Consider the following 22,935-nt stretch of genomic DNA (forward strand, 5'->3'; position numbering starts at 1 on the left):
AACTTTGGAACAAGGAGGTCCCCGTGGTGTTGGTGTCAGTGGTTCCCGAGAAGGCGGAGCTGGGGCCGGAGGTTCAAAAAAGAAAATTGCCATCACCCACCGCTCCGGTCCCCTGTGGAGACCACCTCTCCCCGACTCAGGTCACGGAGGTCACCCAGTTGCAAATAGAATTTTCTGACGTGTTCTCACCGCTGCCCGGCCGCACCCACCTCACAGAATACCACATTGAGATGCCCCCAGGAGTAGTAGTGCGCAGCCACCCTTACAGACTGCCCAAACACAAAAAAAGGTGGTTCGGGAAAAACTCGAGGCCATGCTCGAAATGGGCATCGTCGAGGAGTCCCACAGCGACTGGAGCAGCCCGGTGGTCTTGGTTCCCAAGGCCGACGGGTCCGTCTGGTTCTGTGTGGACTATAGAAAAGTCAACGCGGTGTCTAAATTTGACGCGTACCCAATGCCTCGTATTGATGAGTTGCTCGATCGACTAGGCACGGCTCATTTTTATTCGACACTGGATTTGACAAAGGGATATTGGCAGATCCCCTTGACTCCGCTATCATGAGAGAAAACAGCCTTTTCCACACTGTTTGGCTTACACCAGTTTGTCACACTTCCTTTTGGGCTGTTTGGGGCGCCTGCTACGTTCCAGCGGCTCATGGATAGGGTCCTCCGCCCCCACGCCACCTACGGGATTGAAAAGGAAACTCAGCCCTAGCATTCAAGGTTCTGAAAGATACAACAATGGGCCTTATTTATCAAGCTGGGTATGAACAGATTTGTTTGCAAATAGTTTCTAGTAGCATTTATACAAGCAAATCTGTATTTTTTCATACGAATTTTAAATATGGTTGTCAAGTTTAACCCTTTGGTGACTGACCCCTTGAAAATGGTTCCTCCAGGAACGATGACGTTTCAGTTGTCAAGACAACGGAAAAACTAAAATACAAAAACAGAAAGATACGTCACAATGCTCTTGTGCACAAAACAAAATGCTCTTGTATTTTAGTTTTTCCGTTGTCTTGACAACTGAAATGTCATCGTTCCTGGAGGAACCATTTTCAAGGGGTCAGTCACCAAAGGGTTAAAACACATTAATTTCAGTTACACACAAATTTAATGAAATTAAATTTTATGGGATTTTGTGAAACCCAGTGGATTCATATTAATGTAATTGATGAAAACAAGCCAACATCCAGAAATTAAGACATATAAGAATAGTCATTCAATTTAAAAATAAATGTCAGCATATAAAAAAGGGACACACTGCAACGGTTCAGATGGCATTCAAGTAGGTCTGCAGCAATATAGGAATTTCCTTAATGCAGTGTTTGAAGAATGTGATAAAGCAAACCAAATATCCATGTGTTTAATTGTTCATTCACTGGATGCTACTTGTCCCTTAACATGCTGAAGTTCTTCAGTTGCAAGAGTTTAAAGCATATACACAGAGCCATGGCCTCACTTTCGTTTATAAACGCCTTGAGACCTCAAGAATGGCACAGGAATAGTTTTAAGCGCTACCAATAAATCTAATATAGTAATTTTTACGATTAAAGTGATTCATATAGGTAGCGGTTTGAGTGAATGACCTTGACGTCCGTAACATCACAACAGGAAGTCTATCGGTCTCATCACCATTTCCACTAAACTAAAACACAGCTGACTTCAACTCCGATCCTCCATTTTGAGCTAATTCATCACCATGCTACGTAGATGTGTTTTTGGCCGGTGCAGCAACGTAACAGAAGGTGGATTTATGTTGCATTCATGGCCCAAGAATGTTCAAACTGCAAAGATTTGGACGCATTTTGCGAGAACTTCATGGACACATTGGGCGGCTATGAAGTGGTCTCTCCTTTGCTCTGCACATTTTACTGAAGACTCGTACGAGACCTCTGATCTGTTGAGAAGCATTGGCGATAAGTCCGTTTTGAAAGAGGGTGCAGTCCCAACAATTAAAGAAAAATAAAACAAGCAAAGGATTTATTTTTTTAAAAAGTGAGTTCAGTTGCACCAGTCCTCATGTAGCGTGAGGTGAGGGTTGTTGCTAAAACCCGGGATGGAACAAGACATATCGCTCGGGCAGTGACCTCCCCATGGTTGTTGCTAAAACCGGTGACATCCCGTTCCGTCCCAGGTTTTAGTAATCGCCTGAGCCGAGCAGTAATGGCGGAATACTCAGGAATGGAGAAAGAGTGGCGCAGTCGTCTTATTTCTAAACTGGATATTGCTGCCATCTCGACCTTATGTGGAAGAAGTGAATGAACAGAGAATTGAACGAACAACTGAAAAAGTCAGGTTGTTTCAAAACGATCGGCCTTCAAGAAGTGAGAACATAGACGGGTAAGCTCTGACTCTCATTTGGATAAAAAAAAACAACAAAAACAACACGTTGTTTACCTGCATTTAGATTAATACATGTAACTTGTATTGTGTGCTTAATTTACAGGTACAAGATTATTTAATTTGCTATAGAATGTGATTGTCTCAGTTCATCTGATTATTTAATTAGTCTTTTACATTTTATCAGTGAAAATGCATGCATGTACATGTATGTTGCATAAGTTATAACACCTATCCTGTTTAATGAGAGTCAACCCACAATGAATGAAGTCAAATCAGTCTTAGTTGAGCAAGTCAGTAATGGTATTTCTTACTTTCACCATAAATGTTTATTTATATGACTTTGGTATATAGCTGTAAAAGGCCTCGGCCTTAAAACCGGTTCCTGCTGTGACATCACGCGCTCAGGGCTGGCTGGCTCAGCGGGGCAGCTCAAATGCCAACTGTGCGGTCGATTTTAACTCTCAAAAATATATTTTTTTATTCCCATTTATGCAGCACACAAGAGTCAAGGATGGAGATATTATCCACTCAGAAATTTATTTAAAAATAAAGGTTCTGCATATCTGCTTTAAGGAGTTAAAAATAAACATAATTAAAAAGATTATTTCTCCACAGCATGACTTGTGGAATTATTGAATTCCATAAAAATACTAAAAAAGTTCTTGCTTGTTAAATTTCTTGATAATATAACCATCATCACATATACTGCTGAAATAAAGCAAATGTGTTCCAATTGACTTGTACAATGGTTGATGGTTTTGACTGACATCTGCATTTGCCAATTAACAACTTTGCTTGGTTGAGACACGCTGCATGTGTGTGTTCAACTAACTTCTCTCCAGCCAGCTGGCTGTATTGCACTGAAGGTATTACAATGCGTGTCCCCCTCATGGTTTCTCCCTAATTTAGTTATGGCCAAATCCCACCCATCAGACTGCTCTCCAATATCACATAACAGCTACCAACCAGGGACGGCTATCACGTGCTTCCTCCGAGACAAGTAACATCAGTTGACTGCATCTTTTATGATGCAGCTTTTATTATCTTTCATGCAATGTCAGGGGGTGGCAAAGCACACTCAGAGGAAAGCCCAATCCATTCATGTCCTATTAATGTGCTGTAGAGGAAAATATAATTTTTAGAGAATTGGTCATTTTAGAGAGCAGTGATCTTTAGAAAGGTAAGCTTCAGAGACATTGTCTCTCATGTTGATATAAGATAATGTTTTTGTGACACATTATTCTATTCTGCAAGATTATCTGAAGCATGTGTATATGCAAGATAGCAGAAAATATGCCCCTGACTGTGAAAGGAGATAAAAAAGGGAACACCTGATGTGTCAGTCATGTTAAGCTGTATAAAGAGTGCGCATGATATCAAAAGGGCGCTTCTCTGGGTGAAATGCTTTGTGATTTTCATTGTGGAGAAGCCAGCTCTTGCAAGAGTATAATAAACTCATATTTCTGTCTGCTTTTTCATAACAGTCTCGAGGTGTTGAATTATTACGCTTTTCCACTGCAGTGCTCTCACATACCCATGACTGGCTAGTGTAATTGACCGAGCAGGGAAGAGAGAGCATGCCATCTCTCCCTCCCAGAGAGCCCAGACAATTCTGCTCTCTTAAGCGCCCAACCACAGATGACTGTGACATCATCAAGATTCAAAAGTGGCAATATCTGGATGACGGGGAGGATGATGGGGACAACACTTTCCTGCTGTGCCACTCGGGATCCACAGGGCATGCATTTTACACTACTTCTGGTGCATGATGAATAAAACTGCAACAGTATTTTGTGGTTTACTATACAGTCAGTTTCGCAATAAGATATGCAGTGGGCTGACTTCATGTCACAAAGGAAGCCAATAGACTTCACCCTCTCTGGTTGGTCATTGTCACATGATAGAGAAGACCTACCTGGTTGGTGGAACAGGCCAAAATGAGTTCTCTGGGAGTGTGTTCTGGTTATTGTAGACTGCACTGTGCAACAGCTTTCATCCCAGAAACACTGTTTGGCTCAGAAATGTGTCACTAGATGATACAGAAAATAACCTCTATAACCTCTTAAACAAAAGTAACACCTTGCTGGCTGGTTGTTCCTATAGGTGCAGGACTGAGTTCTTTGGTGTACTCCTCTTCATACCACACCAAGAGCTCATGTCCTGGGTTAATGGGTCGACAGCAACGGTACAGAATTCCCCCTCGATACCGAAATGCCACAAGATTCTGTTCTTCTTCATTACGGGCACAATTCACATACCTAAAAGAGTGAGGCAACATTCCAGAAAAGGTAAAAATCAGATCAGAGTCACAGACTTGGAGAAAGCAAGGCAGAGATATCAGTGACATGAAGATAAAGTTCTTCCAACAAATGAGGAGCTGTAAAATCAAATCACTAAAACGACCCAACAACTGGTGCATTCCTCACCTCATCCAATTCACATCCATCTCTCTTTTGGCATCAATGTATTGTTCACACTGCATGCTCCTGTATACCTGTAGAAAAATACCACATTTACATTCTTCTTCACTAAATCAATCTGTTGCTTTAAATGAGGTATACAGAAATGAGAGCAATGGCTCATGCCAATATTATATTAAGCCTCATGAAGGCTGAAGTAAAAGGTTCTCGACTGTATCTTAAGATTTACAAAACAGCTGACAAGCTCCAAGATGAATTTAGTAACTGTAGAAAAATGCAGGCAAAGCTTTATCAGAATTTAGGCAAAGGAAAGGTTCGTCATGAAAGACTTTATGTCCGACATGGCAAAGCCGTGCTGTGAATCAGACCTCTCTGATAAATATCCATCCCTTGTTTTTTGGTCTCTAAACAGAAAGTTACAAAAATGCGCAACTTTAAAGTCAGTTCTGTCACTAAATGGGTTTTACATAAAATATTTTGGATTTGTACAAGTAATATTTATTTGCCATAAGTGTTTGGGAGCTATTGTTGGTTTAGTTCAGTGTAGCAGTGTTCATTTTTAGTTTAAAGAATTTTAAATTTACTTTTAGTCTTAGTTGTGGACTGAAAATTGCAATTATATTTTAATCTTTTTTTTTCATCAAGATTTAATTAGTGGAACTCAGTTTTAGTCTAATTCTAGTTTAGTCATAATTTTTTCAGATAGTTGCATGGTATTTGTAAAATGTGCCCTGTAGTTTTAAAGGAGAACTGAAAGCAAATTTATCATCAAAATTCTCTCATATTTTATAAAATGTAGGAATGCATTTCTGACAGCTATTTTGTCACTGCTATAGCAAGTTATGAGTGTGTGAAATATGCTATGTAATAATCAGTCCATATGTCAAAACAATGGCCGTAAACGAGATTCGCAGAGACCTGTGCGAGACTTCATAGGACGGAAGTAAAACATACAGCGGAAATCAAAGTGACCAACATCTGCCAATGTTGTCAAAAGACATGCGCGCCCTCCTTCGAATGCTGAAGTAATCAAGCCAGAAGTTTTCCCTGTGTCTGAAATCGCTCCCTACTCACTATACATGGCACTATACAGTGGGGACGCCATTTTGTAGTGCTGTCCGAAACCTTAGTGAGGATTACGTGGGAAATACACTCAGTATAATATGTATTTATCACAAAAATACATGCATTTATTATTTTGAAAACCCACCAGCCGCCTGATCTGGCACGTTTTAATTTCCATTAAAATTCATTTCCATCTTCACGCTTGGCAGAGTGTAGGAGGAAACATCAAGTCCATAAGACGAAAGCAGCAGGCACCTCATTAGCCATCACTGAACATTTGTGCCCAACATGTGGTCGATACTTTCGTGCTCAAATTGGCCTTAGTCATCTTCGGACACACAGAACCTAATCAAGTACTCCGATGTAATGGTCATCTTCGCATTGGCAATGGACGAACATCAATTATGTGACAGTAATGGCGTAACTACCAGCACAACAGACTAGTCCTTATCCTGTCATCTTTCCAACTCTTCTCAGTTGGTTCAAAGTCGTATGGAATAATCTCCATGTCATGTATGCAAGGGAGGTGGATGTATGTGCACAAGTATACAGTTTTATAAAATGCAGAATATATCTATCAATCACAACATGTAGTTGATACTTTCATGCTCGAATTGGCCTTATCAGTCTTCTTCGGACAGTCATCTTAATCACCACTACTCCCAGGTCCACTCTGGCCCGGAGTGGTAGTACCTGTGAGGGCCCCAACTATGGGTTAAATAATAACCAATGGAATGCGCGAGGACGTAGAAATACTTGGGATGGTGTCCGAGCACGCGGTAACCCCACTGGGAGTGAAGGACCCCTAGTTCTCGTCAGAACATTCTTCTCGGAGAGGGAAACTCGTAGATAAAACCTGAGGTTCAGTTGGTTGCTGGTCGTCTCAACCTCTGTTGTGCTACTGGTGTCAAACTGACTGTACTCAGAAGTGGGTTTAGTGATGTGCAACACTTTATCCACTCAAAACAAACTCACGCACAGGAATTTCTTGGACTCTTGGAACATTATATGGACTCACGATTAAGCCCTGCGGCGATAGGAGCACAGTGAAGCATACAGGCCTAAACAAGCTGGGAGTATGTAATTGTTAACCTACACATAGACGGCTTGGGATATTGGTCGCTTTGTCGCCAACTCATGGCAATGGCGTGATTCAGCAGCACCTCAAGCGACTTAGCAGCCCTCTTTAGGGATAGCCTGCTCACCTGCTGGTCAGGAGGGGACCTAGAAAAGGTGATTCTAAAAAAAGCTTGCCAGGGCTGGCGGTTGTTCACTGTGTGGGTGAAATACAAGCAATGAACAAATCACTGAGTTAAATCATGGACAACTACAAAAATGGAAGCGATCAAATCTATGGATAGCATGTTGGAATGTACGTACCCTGTTGAACTTACCGGGATCTCATCATCCTGAGCGTCGCACTGCACTTATATGTAAGGAATTGTCTCGATATGGTTTAGACATAGTTGCACTCTCAGAAACAAGATTCTCTGATGATGGCCAAATAGTTGAACCAGAGTCAGGCTATACCATCTTCTACAAAGGCCAGCCGGCTAATTTGTGCCAGGAATCCGGTGTGGGGTTCGCTGTAAGGACACATCTAGTGGCAAATCTTGCGGACCTTCCATATGGTTTTTCTGACTGCATCACGACTCTGAGGTTGCAAGTTAAGTCAAAACAATTCTTGACAGTAGTTAGTGTATACGCACCGACTCTAGTTAGTTCCCAAGATGAAATAAACACCTTTTACGATGATTTGAGAACAGTTCTGAGAAATGTTAAGAATGACAAACTTGCACTTCTGGGGGACTTTAATGCCCGTGTTGGACGTGACCATGAACTTTGGAGTAGCATAGGTAGACATGGAATGGGAATGTATAATGCAAATGGCCTACTCTTTTTGCAGCTTTGCCAGGAGTTTGATTTAGTGATAACCAATACTTGGTTCGGGCAGAAAGACAAATATAAAGCTACTTGGAAACGTTCTCGACTACATAATTGTTTGCAGAAAAGACATATGTGATGTAACATCTACTCGATGCATGCGAGGGGCTGAATGCTGGACAGACCACAGACTCGTGCGTGCCTGTATGGCTATCACAGTCCATAAGATCCAAAGGTGTCATTGTGCAAAGTCACTTAAGCACATCGACATATCCAAACTAAAAGATCCCTGGGAAGCTCATAGAATACCAAGAAACAGTGCGATCAATTAACCTAAACAAGGATGACGCATGTGCGAGTTTTAGCAAACAGCTCTATGATGCCGGTTCTTCACTGTTGGGATTTGTTAAAAGGAAACAAGAGGACTGGTTCCAAGAAAACATTGGGTTAGCATCAAGGTTACTTGAAGAAAAGAAAGTGGCGTATGACGAGCTTTTGTCTTGTCATGCGCCAGAGCGTGAACGGGATAAGCTTGAGAAGGATTTTAAGGAATGCAAGGCCAAGGTCCAACGAGAGCTGAGAACAGCGAAGGATACATGGTGGCGGGATAAAGCTCACGAAATGCAGGCATCTGCTGACAAATGGGACTCGAAGTCTTTGCACCATCAACTGCGTGCAGTCTATGGCCCACCATCATCAGTGTTTGTACCTCTTCGTGCGAAGACTGGAAATGTGCTGCTGCATAAGCCAGACGAAATCAAGGCAAGATGAAGAAAGCACTTCAGTGATGTCTTAAATCGTGAGTCTGTTGTCAATCCTGCTATCATTGAGAAACTTGCACAAGCACCTATCATCCACCAGCTTGATGATCCACCCACAAATGATGAAATAATGGCCACTGTAAAGTTAATGGATTCCAGAAAAGCACCTGGGAATGATGGAATTACCTGCTGAACTACTTCAGCAAGGTGGCGACGTAATCTCTAGTCATTTCACGATATGTGGGTGAGAGGTGCAACTCCACAGCTATGGAGAGACACCATTCTCATTTCACTTTATAAGAAGGGACCCAAAGATATATATGTGACAAGTATCATGGGATCTCTCACTGTCAGTTGTTGGAAAAGTGTTTGCCAGGGTACTGCTGCATCGGTTGCTGGATCATGTTGCGCCAAACATTCTGCCTGAGTCGCAATGTGGCTTCAGGCCGAATCGAGGAACAACTGACATGATCTTCACACCCCGACAGGTTCAAGAGAAGTGTAGACAGCAACAACTGGATTTGTATCAGTGTTTCATCAACCTCACAAAGGCTTTTGACACCGTGCATAGGCCAACTCTTTGGGGTATTCTTCTTAAGCTTGGGTGTCCAGAGAAGTTCACTGGGCTCATTCAATCTCTTCATGACAATATGAAAGTGTGGTTCTGTGTCAAAAGTGAGCTCTTAGAACCTATCCCAGTCGAATCTGGAGTGAAACAAGGTGATATTCTGGCACGTACGCCATTTGCTATCTTTTTTGCCATCGTGATTATGCAGGCTTTTTCACAAAGCGATGCTGGCATACACACTCGATATCGCACAACAGGAAGGCTTTTCAACATCCGTCGATTTGCTGCTGTAACTAAGACGTCCGTGGCTCTGATTTGTGTTCATTTTTAGGCTGACGACTGTGACCTTGTTACCGACAATGAGAGAGCTTTACAGCTCCTTATGGACTGCTTTTCAACCACCTGTGATGAACTCAGACTTACTATCAGTCTCAAGAAAACAGTCACCATGCTGTGTCCAGCACCAGGCAAGCCATACACCCCGCCATCGATATTCGTCAAGGGTAAACAACTAGAAGTCGTGGACACGTTTGTGTACCTCGGTAGCACATTATCTAGATCCAACACACTTGACGAAGAGTTCTCTTACACTACGTTCAGACTGCAACCTGAAACGACCCATATCCGATTTGGTGTGAAATCCGATTTTTTTGTTAGGCCGTTCACATTACCAATTATATGAGACTTGTATGCGATCTCCAATATGAACGGAAAACGACTCAAAAGTGTCCCGCATGCGCAAATTGACACGCAATAAGCACATCTACGTAATACGTAAACAAAAAAAAGCGCACTCTTCAAGTTTGCAAGTAAAGCATGGAGATGAGGCGAGACCTGGCGATGTGGTTTTTGTGGCGGCGGCAGAACTCACACAATAATCTGATTAATGTGGGCAGCAGACTAATGAGACCGAAGGTGTCAAATTACTGGAAATTTCCAGAACAATCTTATAATACAGGATGGTTTAAGTTATAAATCAGTTATAGAAACTGTTTTATTTAATCAGGCTAACAGATCAACATCCAGGTCCCTACCAAATCCACCATTAGCTTGATCAATTCTATAAAAGTCTATTTAAATTCTGAAAACTGTACAAATGTTGTTTTCCACCAAAGAGGCGGGATTAGCCAACGCAGAACAGTGACGTTTGTCTCTTGTTGATGACGTGTAGGTCGCATGAATGCGACCTGTCCGGTCAGACTGCAGTCACATGTGAAAATAACGGATATGCATCGGAATTAGGACCACATATCCAAGCGGCCTGGATCGCATGTGAAAAAAATCGGATCTGTGTCGTTCAGTTTGTCAATAACAAATCGGATACAGGTCGCATATGGGCAAAAAAAATCGGATATGGGTCGTTTCAGGGTGCAGTCTGAATGTAGTCTTATAGACTCTCGAAGGCATGCGATGCATTTGGTAAACTGGAATCAAGGCTCTGGTCACAATCAGACATCAAAGCAGCAACAAAAGTCAATCTGTATCATGCATGTGTTAACAACCATGCTGTACGGCTGTGAGACATGGACAACTTACAGCAGGCATATGGGACATTCCACCGAATGGGTGCCATTTGCTTGTTGTACCACTCCCAAATTAAACTTAATTTGCTTTATCTTTTCAACACTGATTATAACACCACACATATTTAACTATTCAAAACATGTATTGGTCAACCTCAGGCTACGTTACAAGGTTTGGAAGTCAAAGATGGCTGCATTTTTTCAGTCCTGTTAGCAAAACTCTGAAAGTAACAGGACTGAGTTTTTAGCCTAGGATTAGCTAATACATGGAATTAAGCCACATGGCGTCATTGCTAATAGCATGACCGCACTTGGCACATTCTAGTAATTTACCAAAAATCTGTATTTTTAAAATAAACAAGTATGATCTAAGAAATAATTTAAGTAACAGGGCAGTATGTTGACATTGACCATTGAGCAAGACAAGTGGTTGGAGGCATGAGGCTGCCGTCTGGAGAAAGACTTCCAGCCCTGAGAGGGTACATGGATGATGTGACGAGTATTTTACAGACTGCTCCGTGTACAGCAAGGGTCCTCAAATGCCTGGATGAGCTTACGCAATGGGCAAGAATGAGGATAAAGCCAGCTAAGTCCCGGAGCCTGTCAATCAGGAGAGGAGTAAGGTCTGATGGGACGGTGTTCAGGGCAGGGGGGGAGAGGATACCCCTGCTGTCAGAACAGCCTATTAGAAGCCTTGGAAGAGAATACACCGCTGATCTCTCTGACAGGCAGGTGGGCAAGCTGGTGCAACAACAGCTGGGGCGTGGCCTGGCCAGGATTGATAGCAGCCAACTCCCTGGGAAGTTTAAATTGTGGTGCTACCAGTTCACATTATTCCAGCGCGTGATGTGGCCACTTAAAGTCTGTGAAATTCCATACACCACGGTCAGCAGGCTAGACAGCATTGCAAACACCTTCATAAGGAAATGGTTGGGTCTCCCGTGCTGCTTCTCCAATGCAGGACTCTTTGGAAGAAATGCACTTCAGCTTCCACTGAAGTCAGTGTGTCTGGGGTACAAACAGGAAAAGGCCCGCCTGGTGTTTGAAATCAAGGAGTCCAGGGACCCTGCAGTAAGAGCCGTGGCAGTAGCCGTTAGAACGGGGCGCAATGGAGGGCCCAATCAGAAGTGAATCAGGCTGTCAGTAGGCTGCAGCACAGAGAGATCACCGGGAGAGTGCAGGAAGGCCGGGCTGGAGTCGGCTTCGGGGAACCAGTAAGATTCTGGTCAAAAGCCTCAAGACAGCAGAGAAAGGCCATGATCGTGGAAGAAGTGGCCCGTGTGGAGCAAGAGCAGTACTTCAGCAAAGCTGTGTCCCAGGGCAAGCAAGGGGCGTGGACCCGGTGGGAGGATATTATCCACAGGGTCGTAACCTGGCAGGACATCTGGAAAGCCCCACAGGCACGGCTCAGCTTCATGGTTAGGGCAACGTATGACACCCTCCCGTGCCCTCAGAACCTCTCCACATGGCTCGGAAGTGAGGACAGATGCCCTCTGTGTGAAAGTGACAAAGCAGGCCTTCAACACATCCTGGCATCATGCAGAGTGGCACTGTCACAAGGACATCTTAGATGGTGGCACAATCAAGTGCTTAGAAAGTTGGCTGAGTACCTGGAGATGAGAAGAACAGCTGCTAACTCCTCAGCAAGCAGCCAAAAGACTAGCATCTCCTTTGTACGACCAGGGGAGATCCAGAAAAAGCCACAAGGCAGTCAGGCAAGATCATTGCTAACCCCTGGGAAGGCGTGGGAGATGCGTGTCGACCTGGACAGGCAGCTCACCTTCCCGAGTGAGATTGTGCAATCAATCCTAAGACCAGACATCGTGATGTGGTCAACGGCTGTCAAGCGTGTCCTCATCATCGAGTTAACCGTGCCGTAGGAAGAGGGAATACCATCTGCACACGAGATCAAGCGGCTCAAGTACACCGAGCTGGCAGCAGAGTGCAAAGAGGCAGGGTGGGCAGCATCCATCCACCCAGCGGAGGTCGGGTGCAGGGGTTTCGTTGCCAGGTCGGCGATCCAGCTTCTCCGCACTCTAGGAACAACAGGGGCAAGATTGCAGTGAGCAATCAAGGAGCTAGCAGAAGAGGCGGAAAAAGCAAGCTACTGGTTGTGGTTAAGGAGGAAGGACAGTAGATGGGGTCAGACACCCCAGTAGGGTCAGATGCAGGGAGTGGTAGGGAGACGTCCCAAGATGCCACTTGCCCCCCCACCTGGAGATGTACTGGTTACGGGGCGAAACATCAGAGAAGGGTGGCACCAGCTGACGATCCTGCATCTGACCCAAAGTGCACTGGAGGAGGTGCGACAGGCAAAATGCCAAGCAGGGAATACCACCTAAACCTGTATATACTACTATATATATATATATATATATATATATATATATATATATATATATAAAATAAATAAAAGTGTGTGTGTGTGTGTGTGTGTGTGTATATATATATATATATATATATATATATATATATTTTTTTTTTTTTTAGGGCTGTCAAAAGATTAATTTTCTTGATCGCAACTAATCTCAGAAATTTCATAGTTAATCGCGATTAATCTTGATTTACTTTGCATGTGTAAAATTGATATTTTGCAGTAAGACCGTTCGAATCTAAAGTTAAACCCACAATGCAAAGTATTTCTGACCATTGTGTCTTAAATTGGAATAAAATGAAGACAGAGACAAAAGCAGAATTTATCTTTTGGCCTTTTTTATTTCAAAAAGAGTGTAGAGAAAGGAAAAACAAGTATTAAGAATGAATGACTGGCTACTTTGGAGAAATTGTAAATAAATGAACACAAGAAAAAAATCAGAAAAAGTGCCATGTAGACCCACTTGTCTCTACTTCAGATTTGACTATGAACAATGTAATGTCAGGCCACTCTCTTCTTCAAAAATAAAATGTCACCATAAAAAAATAAATAACCATACAAAGCACTTCATAACTTAAAATTACTGTCAAACAAACTAATTCTGTCCAAAGTCGTAACAAATGTAATTGTCATTGGATTTTTTTTTTCAGAACTGCCTGACTGTGAAGTTTACACTCCTTTTTTTTTTTTTTGGCGGGGGGGGGGGGGGGGGGGGGTGGACTGCCAAGGACAAGGCCCTACTTCTTTTCTTTGAGCCAATTACTAACACAGACCAATCTAGTGACGTTATCAGTGGACAGGGCTGCTCTCTTCTTTTGGATAATGTGACCAGTCGATGCACCTGGGTGTTTAGCCTGGACATGGTAGCTCAGACTAGAAGTGCTCCTGTGGTATTGAAACTCTGCTTGACACAGGGTGCATTTTACTCTCGTCTTGTCGACTTGTCCGTCTGGATGTTTTTTAAATTCAAACAAACCATTCAGAGGTCCACAAAACCGTTGCTTATCCATCACAAAAGAGGACTAAACTGAAGACAACAGCGTGTCCTTCCATGCCAATGCCAACGACTCGATGGAAACCACACGCTTCCGCTCGAGTTGCCTACGGATGCGTAGAAGGAACAAAAGACTAGCAAACTCAAAATAGCGCGTTTAACCGAAAATGAGTTTAATTAATACAACCAGAGGAGCTGCATGTGGATGGTAGAAGTGCGGAAAATGCTGGTAAACTCTGATCGCGATTAAAAAAAATATTTGCGATCACAATTTACATTAATCTAATCGCGATTAACGCGTTAATATTCCCAGCCCTAATATATATATATATATATATATATATATATATTGTCAGCTGGATAGTACAGTGGTAACACTCACTGACTACGACGCAGGAGATCGGGGTTCGAATCCCGGTCGGGGCAAAACATCATCCAGTAAGGGTTCTTAGGCAAAAACCCCTCATGATATATCAGCCTACCTCAGGAATGAGTGAAGACATAACTGATAGAGTCATACCGGCTCAGACGTCGCCCGGGTCAACAAGGTCTGCGTCAGTTGCTAGGGAACCAGGGCAAACTGATGAGAAATGGGCTACTGGAACAAGACATCGATGGACGAGGACAGAAAATACGGATTTGCTGGAATGCTACTATACAAGCAATCCCAGAGAGAGGGGATACATGCAGAGAATGTGGGACCATTGGATACTTCGAAACCCACAATCAAGGCTAACAAAGAAACAGCTATTAGCCCAGTGTTCCAACATCCGTAATCGAAATCTACTATCACAACTAGAGATTAATGAAATACAACAACGATGCTACGGCAAGGGGGAGCCAGGAAGACAGGTCAGCGGGGAGATGTCATCATCCCCACAACCAGAGATTGGGTACCAAGCCCCAAAAACTAACAGCCTCAACACAACAGCTGCTGACCTGAGAAGGAAGATCGTGACCCAACTGGAAACCTGGAGCCCCCGACGAATACCGAAGCTGAGTTGCCAAGTACCTTCAGAAGATCTACTAGTAGATGTGAATGCTGCTCTGAAGACAATCTCCACAAGAACCATCACTGAGACCAACAAGCTGATACACAGTACAGCAACAGTAATCATGGAGATGCTTGGACACAAGGTGGGCTTGGGACATAACAAACAGTATCCACCATGGAAGAGACGATTAGAGGCCAAGATAAAGGCAGCACGGAGAGAAGTTAGCCAGCTAGCTGAACTACAGAAAGGGAACATGGTGAATAAAGGGGCACCCAGGAAGTACAACTCACTCTCCATACCAGAGGCACTCGAAACTGCCAAACAGCGACTAACAGCTCTGGCCACCCGGTTGAAGAGATACACCAAGGAGGGAGAGGCCAGGAGAATAAACAAGCTGTTCTCCACTGAACCAGCCAAGGTGTACTCTCAGTGGCAGGGGAACAACAACCAGTCAGACCCACCAAGAGCTGAGGTGGAAAAATACTGGAGAGACATATGGGAAAGAAAGGCATCACACAACACCGATGCCCAATGGTTAGTGGACCTAAGAGCTGACCACAGCAACCTCCCAGAACAAGAACCAGTAACCATCTCAATGGCAGACGTCCAAGAAAGAGTGTCAAAGATGAAGAGCTGGACAGCACCAGGCCCCGATATGATCCATACGTACTGGCTGAAGAAGCTAACTGCACTCCATGAACGCCTAGCAGCACAGATGAACCAGCTGCTGAGGGATGGGACCCACCCAGAATGGCTAACCCAAGGCAGGACAGTCCTAATCATGAAGGACCCCCAGAAGGGACCCATCCCATCCAACTACCGGCCAATTACCTGTCTCTGCACAACATGGAAGGGCCTGTCAGGCATCATTGCAGCAAAAATGAGTAAGCATGTGGCTCAATACATGAGCGAGGTACAGAAAGGAATTGGCAGTAACACCAGAGGAGCCAAGCACCAGCTACTGGTCGATAGAACAGTCGCCCGAGACTGTAAGAAGAGACAGACCAACCTGTGCACTGCCTGGATTGACTACAAGAAAGCCTACGACTCAATGCCACACACATGGATACTGGAATGTCTGGAACTGTATAAGATCAACAGGAACCTAAGGACCTTCATCCAGAACTCAATGGAAATGTGGAAGACAACCCTAGAGGCCAACTCAAAACCCATTGCCCAAGTCAACATCAAGTGCGGCATATACCAAGGAGATGCGCTATCACCACTGCTGTTCTGCATAGGCCTGAACCCCCTCAGTCAGATCATCACGAAGAGCGGCTACGGGTACCGATTCCGTAGTGGGACAACAATCAGCCACCTGCTCTACATGGATGACATCAAGCTGTATGCCAGGAACGAGCGAGAAATAGACTCGCTGATCCACACCACCCGGATCTACAGCGATGACATAGGGATGTCATTCGGATTGGACAAGTGTGGCCGGATGGTCTCAAAGAGAGGCAAGATCATCCGGACTGAGGGGACTGACCTACCAGAGGGCAACATAGGTGATATCCAAGACAGCTACAAGTACCTTGGCATTCCACAGGCTAATGGAAACCATGAAGAGGCCACAAGGAAGTCAACCACAGCCAAATACCTCCAGAGAGTAAGGCAGGTCCTGAAAAGTCAGCTGAATGGTAAGAACAAGGTCCGAGCCATCAACATGTACGCACTACCAGTCATCAGATACCCCGCTGGTATCATAAACTGGCCAAAGGAGGAGATAGAAGCCACAGATATCAAGACTAGAAAGCTCCTCACCATGCATGGAGGGTTCCACCCCAAGTCCAGCACCCTGAGACTATACACTAAGCGGAAAGAGGGAGGCCGAGGGCTAGTGAGCGTCAAGACCACGGTCCAGGATGAAACATCGAAAATCCGAGAATACATCAGAAAGATGGCCCCAAAGGATGAACTGCTAAGTGAATGTCTCAGGCAGCAGAACCCTGATGAGAGTGCAGAGGAGGAGGAGGAACAGACAACCTGGAGAGACAAACCCCTACATGGCATGTACCACCGTCAGATAGAGGAAGTGGCTGATATCAAGAAATCCTACCAGTGGCTGGATAATGCAGGACTGACAGACAGCACAGAGGCACTAATCATGGCAGCACAAGAACAGGCCATAAGCACAAGAGCCATAGAGGCCAGGATCTACCAGAGTAGATCAGACCCAAGATGCAGACTGTGCAAAGAAGCCCCTGAAACAGTCCAGCACATAGTAGCAGGGTGTAAGATGCTAGCTGGATCAGCGTACATGGAGAGGCACAACCAAGTGGCTGGGATAGTATACAGGAACATCTGCAACCAGTATGGAATAGAAGTACCCAAGTCCCAATGGGCCATACCACAGAAGGTGGCTGAGAACAACAGGGCCAAGGTTCTGTGGGACTTCAGCTTCCAGACTGACAAACAGATCCTGGCTAACCAACCGGACATAGTGGTGGTGGACAAAGAGCAGAAGAGGGTGGTGGTGATAGATGTGGCGATCCCAGCTGACGCCAACATCAAGAAGAAGGAACATGAGAAACTTGAGAAGTATCAAGGGTTGAAAGAACAGCTGGAACGGATGTGGAAGGTCAAGGGTTGCGTAGTCCCCGTGGTAGTGGGGGCACTTGGGGCAGTAACCCCCAAACTGGGAGAGTGGCTCCAGCAAATCCCAGGAACAACATCTGAAGCCTCAGTCCAGAAGAGTGCAGTACTAGGAACATCGAAGATACTGCGCAGAACCCTCAAACTCCCAGGCCTCTGGTAGAGGACCCGAGCTTGAGGATGACATGGATACCACCCCCCCGCCGGGGGTGAGAAGGAGATTTTTTTTTTATATATATACACACACACACATATATATATATATATATATATATATATATATACACACACACACACAGTCTTTCAAACAGGGGAGGCTGGTCGGTTACGATATTTCCAGATTTTAAAAGAAAAAAAACATCAGTTTTGTCCATACTCTTGTCTCTGATCTGGCTGATTGTTGGCAGGGATACAAACTGTGAAATAACAGGTTCTTTTGGCCCATTAGCCTACTGTCCAATATACATGATGGTGGTGTTGGGGGGGGTATATTTTAACATTTTATATTTTAAAATTGTGGCATGTTGTTTAAAAATTGACCTCGGCTGTGTTTTCGTTTAAAAATGTTTTCCAAATTGTAGCTGTGTTTAATTCATATCCAGAAAAATATATATTCCAATATAATATACTCAGCATAAACATTTTAAATAGATTCTATATTTTTGGTCCATCCATGACATATTACTAAAGTAGCCTATTTACCGTTGTTGATGTGGGTCACTTGCTGTTAGCCAATTCACTTTCTCGTACCAGGAGAGCTGAAAGGAACGAGTATTATTCCCTACCTTTTTCACCAAGTCAATTTGAGGTGTTGCTCTACCCTCCTCTTTAATTTTAATTTTTTTCCTCGAAAAGAAGACTGGCAAATGGCTTCGCCAAAATTAAATCAGCAATGCTTGGCATCCGTGCGCAGCTTTCTTGCTAGCTGACTAGCCCCCTCAAGTTCAAGTTCAGTCACTCAAATAAACGAAATTTCTGGAACTAAGATAGCAAACTTGACAACACTATATTTACACTTTATTTACAATGAAAATATATACAAACTAAAAAAAGCTGGTAGAAACCGCATTTAATGAATGAAACCGAAATGTAAGCTGATCTCTTACAATACACCACAGCACTTGCGAATCCGCATGGGACTGAACTGATGTTGCCAGATACTGCTGACGTTATCCAGCCCAAAATATGTTCAAAACCCGCCAAAATGCACTTAAAACCGCTCAATCTGGCAACACTGTACCGCTGCCTGTCTATAGTTGAAACGAGCTGTCAATCAAAGAAAATATCCGGCGGCTTTCACCAATCACCAGTCTCCTTGCGGAAACTGCCATGTCCCTCCCATGTGAGGCTCGGAGTCTGTGGGCGGGCATTTTCGCAGTATTTGTCCAATAATCGTCTTGCATTTTGAGATTGACAAGCACATAGCTCCCAATCCACTGAGGCTGGACTGCATCGCGCTGTCACGAGGGGGAAAAACTCACGCACACATTAGGTGAACTGGGGAAAGTTATAACGGAATGATTTCGCACAGTAGTGGGTTGAGCACATATATTTCTATGATTCTGGATCTGAAATAGCAATGTTATAAGGTCGGCTATAACATAAGCCGAGCGCAATTCATCCTACACGATGTTAGAGGAGGCAGCCTCCCTCGTTGTCTTAGAGCAATCGCCCATGATATATATATATATATATATATATATATATATATATATATATACACACACACACACACACACACACACACACTCTTCCATACCAGAGGCACTCGAAACTGCCAAACAGCGACTAACAGCTCTGGCCACCCGGTTGAAGAGATACACCAAGGAGGGAGAGGCCAGGAGAACAAACAAGCTGTTCTCCACTGAACCAGCCAAGGTGTACTGTCAGTGGCAGGGAAACAACAACCGGTCAGACCCACCAAGAGCTGAGGTGGAAAAATACTGGAAAGACATATGGGAAAGAAAGGCATCACACAACACCGATGCCCAATGGTTAGTGGACCTAAGAGCTGACCACAGCAACCTCCCAGAACAAGAACCAGTAACCATCTCAATGGCAGACGTCCAAAAAAGAGTGTCAAAGATGAAGAGCTGGACAGCACCAGGCCCCGATATGATCCATACATACTGGCTGAAGAAGCTAACTGCACTCCATGAACGCCTAGCAGCACAGATGAACCAGCTGCTGAGGGATGGGACGCACAGATGAACCAGCTGCTGAGGGATGGGACCCACCCAGAATGGCTAACCCAAGGCAGGACCAGTCCTAATCATGAAGGACCCCCAGAAGGGACCCATCCCATCCAACTACCGGCCAATTACCTGTCTCTGCACAACATGGAAGGCCCGGTCAGGCATCATTGCGGCAAAAATGAGTAAGCATGTGGCTCAATACATGAGCGAGGCACAGAAAGGAATTGGCAGTAACACCAGAGGAGCCAAGCACCAGCTACTGGTCGATAGAACAGTCGCCCGAGACTGTAAGAAGAGACAGGCCAACCTGTGCACTGCCTGGATTGACTACAAGAAAGCCTACGACTCAATGCCACACACATGGATACTGGAATGTCTGGAACTGTATAAGATCAACAGGAACCTAAGGACCTTCATCCAGAACTCAATGGAAATGTGGAAGACAACCCTAGAGGCCAACTCAAAACCCATTGCTGCATATACCAAGGAGATGTGCTATCACCACTGCTGTTCTGCATAGGCCTGAACCCCCTCAGTCGGATCATCACGAAGAGCGGCTATGGGTACCGATTCCGTAGTGGGGCAACAATCAGCCACCTGCTCTAAATGGATGACATCAAGCTGTATGCCAGGAACGAGCAAGAAATAGATTCGCTGATCCACACCACCCGGATCTACAGCGATGACATAGGGATGTCATTCGGATTGGACAAGTGTGGCCGGATGGTCTCAAAGAGAGGCAAGATGATCCGGAATGAGGGCACTGACCTACCAGAGGGCAACATAGGTGATATCCAAGACAGGTACAAATACCTTGGCATCCCACAGGCTAATGGAAACCATGAAGAGGCCACAAGGAAGTCAACCACAGCCAAATACTTCCAGAGAGTAAGGCAGGTCCTGAAAAGTCAGCTGAATGGTAAGAACAAGGTCCGAGCCATCAACATGTACGCACTACCAGTCATCAGATACCCCGCTGGTATCATAAACTGGCCAAAGGAGGAGATAGAAGCCACAGATATCAAGACTAGAAAGCTCCTCACCATGCATGGAGGGTTCCACCCCAAGTCCAGCACCCTGAGACTATACACTAAGCGGAAAGAGGGAGGCCGAGGGCTAGTGAGCGTCAAGACCACGGTCCAGGATGAAACATCAAAAATCCGAGAATACATCAGAAAGATGGCCCCAAAGGATGAACTGTTAAGGGAATGTCTCAGGCAGCAGAACCCTGATGAGAGCGCAGAGGAGGAGGAGGAACAGACAACCTGGAGGGACAAACCCCTACATGGCATGTACCACCATCAGATAGAGGAAGTGGCTGATATCAAGAAATCCTACCAGTGGCTGGATAATGCAGGACTGACACACAGCACAGAGGCACTAATCATGGCAGCACAAGAACAGGCCATAAGCACAAGAGCCATAGAGGCCAGGATCTACCAGAGTAGATCAGACCCAAGATGCAGACTGTGCAAAGAAGCCCCTGAAACAGTCAAGCACATAGTAGCAGGGTGTAAGATGCTAGCTGGATCAGCGTACATGGAGAGGCACAACCAAGTGGCTGGGATAGTATACAGGAACATCTGCAACCAGTATGGAATAGAAGTACCCAAGTCCCAATGGGCCATACCACAGAAGGTGGCTGAGAACAACAGGGCCAAGGTTCTGTGGGACTTCAGCTTCCAGACTGACAAACAGATCCTGGCTAACCAACCGGACATAGTGGTGGTGGACAAAGAGCAGAAGAGGGTGGTGGTGATAGATGTGGCGATCCCAGCTGACGCCAACATCAGGACGAAGGAACATGAGAAACTTGAGAAGTATCAAAGGTTGAAAGAGCAGCTGGAACAGATGTGGAAGGTCAAGGGTTGCGTGGTCCCCGTGGTAGTGGGGGCACTTGGGGCAGTAACCCCCAAACTGGGAGAGTGGCTCCAGCAAATCCCAGGAACAACATCTGAAGCCTCAGTCCAGAAGAGCGCAGTCCTAGGAACATCGAAGATACTGCGCAGATACTCTAGTAGAGGACCCGAGCTTGAGGATGACATGGATACCACCCCCCCACCGGGGGTGAGAAGGAGATTTTTTTACACACACACACGTATATATAATTAATATATATAATTAATATATATTATATATATACACACACACGACATTTTATATACACACATACATATATAAAGTGTGTGTGTATATAAATATACACATGCATTTATTTTTATATATATATATATATATATATATATATATATATATATATATATATATATATATTACACACACACGACATTTTATATACACATACATATATAGTGTGTATATAAAATGTCGTGTGTATATATATATATATATATATCAGCTGGATAGTACAGTGGTAACGCTCACTGACTACGACGCAGGAGATTGGGGTTCGAATCCCGGTCGGGGCAAAACATCATCCAGTAAGGGTCCTTAGGCAAAACCCCTCATGATATATCAGCCTACCTCAGGAATGAGTGAAAACATAACTGATAGAGTCATACCGGCTCAGACGTCGCCTGGGTCAACAAGGTCTGCGTCAGTTGCTAGGGAACCAGGGCAAACTGATGAGAAATGGGCTACTGGAACAAGACATCGATGGACGAGGACAGAATGCTGTGATTGTCTGAAGACAATCTCCACAAGAACCATCACTGAGACCAACAAGCTGAACAAGCCCAAACTCACTCTCCATACCAGATGCCTGTCATGCAATAAAACCTACATTGGGGAGACAGGAAGGAGTTTTAGTACACAAAAAAGGAACATAAATAGGAATGTGAAAAAGAAACAGAACAGAGACAAACAAGAGCAATAAAAGAAAAAGCTATGCAAGAGAACCTGAAATCAGCAATAACGGACCATTGCAGAAGGGAAAATCATATAATGGACTGGGACAATGCTCAGATCATACAGCAAGAGAACAACAGATACCACTGTTGGATCAAGGAGTCAATAGAAATCAGAAAGCGTAGCCCAAGAACAATAAACAGGAATGAGGGGGCATACATGCTCTCCCACACCTGGAGCGCCGTCCTGAGGGGGCAACACTGACAGCGGGAGGTGTGACCGAACTGTCAATATTGACAGGGAGGTCACACCTCCATAACATCAGCTGATTATAAAGGCACGTCACACACCAACATCCGGGTGACCCTCTGATGAAGACGGAAGTTACACCGTCGAAACATGTCAGG

General features: G+C 44.5%; 1 protein-coding gene across 11 annotated transcripts in view; it reads right to left on the bottom strand.

Annotated features, from left to right (window-relative positions):
• LOC132870983 (uncharacterized) overlaps positions 1-22,935 on the bottom strand; it is a 103,359-nt gene that overhangs the window by 10,008 nt on the left and 70,416 nt on the right. For 9 of the 11 annotated variants that reach the window (XM_060905054.1, XM_060905050.1, XM_060905047.1 and 6 more), the window contains 3 exons: positions 4,773-4,840; positions 4,426-4,604; positions 597-684 (listed from right to left, as the gene is read on the bottom strand). In XM_060905054.1, coding sequence (XP_060761037.1) covers positions 597-684; positions 4,426-4,604; positions 4,773-4,840 — 335 coding nt within the window. Of the gene's footprint in view, positions 1-596; positions 685-4,425; positions 4,605-4,772; positions 4,841-6,927; positions 7,449-22,935 lie in introns of those variants that run through there. The other 2 variants (XM_060905058.1, XM_060905056.1) reach the window with 2 other exon arrangements.

The sequence above is a fragment of the Neoarius graeffei genome, chromosome 22, assembly GCF_027579695.1.
Source record: "Neoarius graeffei isolate fNeoGra1 chromosome 22, fNeoGra1.pri, whole genome shotgun sequence".
Taxonomy (NCBI): domain Eukaryota; kingdom Metazoa; phylum Chordata; class Actinopteri; order Siluriformes; family Ariidae; genus Neoarius; species Neoarius graeffei.